General features: G+C 37.4%; 1 protein-coding gene across 1 annotated transcript; it reads right to left on the bottom strand.

Annotated features, from left to right (window-relative positions):
* Positions 1-314: 314 nt before the first annotated feature.
* Positions 315-1,010, bottom strand: LOC108117085. Its single transcript, XM_017229257.2, has 2 exons — positions 811-1,010; positions 315-757 (listed from the first exon to the last, which is right to left on the bottom strand). Exons 1-2 carry the CDS (start codon positions 926-928, stop codon positions 699-701), a joined length of 177 nt encoding a protein of 58 aa, XP_017084746.1. The 5' UTR covers positions 929-1,010; the 3' UTR covers positions 315-698.
* Between the last annotated feature and the right edge of the window lie 1,956 nt (positions 1,011-2,966).

Here is a 2,966-nt window from a genome sequence, read left to right as displayed (position 1 = left end):
CTGTTCTTAAGAGACCTTTCTCTGATCGGAAAAGGAAAGGCAGCTGCTAAAGAAGTGCTAATGCCAACTACCATCAGTGAACATTATCGAGTGGCTGGAAAATGAAATTTAAGAAAACAATTAAAATGCAATTTCGTGCAAATCCTTTTTGGCAGAGGGAAGCCAAATGCAGCTGCAAAAAAGTTTTCAACCTGTTGCAGATGTCTATCTCTCTGGTCGCTGGCCGCTCATTAAGTTTATTAATTTCTGATATCAAGACAGCACAATTTTCGTTTGCTTTGCATTTGTGTCGCCTGCCACATGCAACAGAAAGCGGTAAGCATGAACCGTGACCAGTTTTTCCCAAAATTTTATATCCAAAAAAGATATACTCGTATATATTTATAAAAGGGAAAAAGAAACAGAGTTACCCCAAATAAAACCCATAAAGAACTTCTTCAACCCTTGCCGATGAACTACGAGCGTTAAATTTTCAACTTGCCGTGCCTCATGTTATTCCTCCACTGGCCATTCGATCTCTACGCTTTCTACACTCACATCTTCCATCGGCTTGTTGTGTTTGTGAACAGGTGTAATGATTTTTGGTTTTGCACCTTGACTTTCTGCTTCCGTTTCAGTTCGAGCGACGCTTGTCGATAACTTTTTGGCCTGTCCTGGGGTAATTTCTGTCCGCATTTACTTCCGTACAGGGTGTCTAGTCAGGTTTTTCGCAACTTCCCCGGCTGCATCAGTTGGGAAACGTTGACATTAGGTTGCTCTGATAAAGTAATCGTTTTGGCTTAATATTTTATTTTATATTTAATAAATTACCTGATTCTTTGCGTCTCTTAAGTTCTTCAGATTCAGCCTGCACGCAGTGAGCCAAGTAAAAATGCAGCACTGGCACTACTATCAGCAATTTGGGAAATGTTTGCCAATTAAGTCTCATTTTTAAGTGAACAAAAAATTTTGCTTTTCAAAGGCTTTTTATGAAATTTTGTTTACTACTTTAACAAAAGATTTAAGCCTACTTTTGTTGTTTTTAAAAAGGACACCCTGTAGGCCTTCCTCTCTTTGCTTAATTGTTAACTTTTGGCTAAGGACTTTATTAGCCCATGACTCGCAACGGGAATGCATTTAGTCATACTGAGAGAAATAATTGTGAAAAATTGTAAGTACCGTAAATAAAATTTATTAGCTAAATAAAATGAAAACGATTTATTAACCATTTCGTATCATTTGTTAATATTATTCCAATAGAAATGTTTATAAGCCTTTGAGTGTTCTCAAAATGAATAATATACACTTAGAAACTAATGGAATATGAATAAATAATATGAACGCATAATGAATATATAGTGTCTTGATAGATCCTCAATCTGTGTCATTTTCTTAAGACTTTTAAATACTTAACTCAACATTTTTGTTGTACCTTTTCTTATACCTTTTTATATGCAATCATTTCTATAAATATTTATTATTATAATCTAAACATAAACCTTTATTTCATATATTTCTTACATTTACATCACGTTTCTTTCAGTGTTAACCCCCCACCAAAGATAGGATATTTTGTAATATAACCGCAAGGCAACTTCCTCAATATCAATCATTACGCTCGGCTATATTACCAACCCCTTGACCATTTCCCTTCCAGGACTTTCTTCATAAAGCATATTTAGTGTGTAATATGCGATGTCCCCATGAAACAAAGTTTCCGTTTTATATATATATATATATATATATATATATATATATATATATAAGGCAGTATTTATTTTCGGGTAAGCTGCAATTTTCAGGTGTTAGCCAAGAGAGCTTCCAGCCAGCCAACTGGCCAACGAAGCGAACTGAATTGAGCTCAACCCTTTCATTAAAGAGGGAACAAAAATGATATATTTAATCCGTTCGCTCGTTGGGCCAGTGCCAGTGAAGCGTATGGTTGTCTTAAAGCCACGACGACAATGACAGCGAATGATAAACCTGATATGGAACACACTTAAGGGCTCAACTTGGGTAATCTGCAGTTTGCTCAAGTAGAAACAGCAGCTATACCAGCGCCGCTCTGAAGAACCACGCAACCAAAATTTAAAAAAAAAAAGCAAACTCCAGGTCCGGCAAGTCTGAGGGGTATATAGTGTATCGCCGGAGATCGCAGATCGTTTCCAGTTGTGCAGGTGGATTTCTCAAGTGGCTGCGTCCGCTTTCTGCCTGTCTCTCTCTTAGTGATTCCCTATCTCGCTCCATCTCTCTGTGTCAGCTGATTCTTGGAGAAACTCAAAACTTCTCGAAGGGTAATAGATACATCTGTACTCGTCTCTGTACTTGGCTTAAGGAGAAAAAGTGCATTTTGGATAGAAGGGTTGGGTAAGGGGATTTTAAGATGCTATTTTAAGATAGATCTTACTTACTAACATTCGAAATTTCTTCCTGTTAATGAGGTAATGGTAATTAAACTTTTATTCCCTTGAACACCAAACTGAAACTAATTTCCTTATATGTGATTGACAGATTTATCCTCCCCAATCCTATATACGTTTCTATTTCCAATGTGATAACCATAAAAATGTCGCCTAAAAATCCCCAAAAAAAGTAGTAAATGTCATTTCAAGTCCAAGGATCCAAAGGCCTGCCGGCAGTTGTCACTGGCATTATGCATGCTTGCTTAAGATTTTCCCCGGAGATCCTTGAGGAGTTTCCTTAAAGGCGACAGAGAGAGAGAGCGACAGCAGGGGGAATTGCCATTCTGTGTGGTGTCAAAAGTCGCACAGCAATCCATCAATTTAACAGCCATGGAAAATCAACACAATGCCAAGCAATTGTATGAAATATGTCAGTCAAAGGAAGAAGGAAGAAAAAAAATAACTCGAAACAGGACAAAGGACACAGTAGTTGGTCACAGTTTGGGGTGGAAGTAAGTAAATGCGAATGCGAATAAGAAACAGAATGATTTCCTTTTTCCTTTGACTTCTTGGCTTGTTTTCAGG

This window comes from Drosophila eugracilis, unplaced genomic scaffold (genome assembly GCF_018153835.1).
Source record: "Drosophila eugracilis isolate 14026-0451.02 unplaced genomic scaffold, ASM1815383v1 contig_440, whole genome shotgun sequence".
In the NCBI taxonomy this organism is placed as follows: Eukaryota; Metazoa; Arthropoda; class Insecta; order Diptera; family Drosophilidae; genus Drosophila; species Drosophila eugracilis.
The sequence above is the reverse complement of the archived record's forward strand: the minus strand, read 5'-3'. Positions and strand labels throughout refer to the sequence as shown.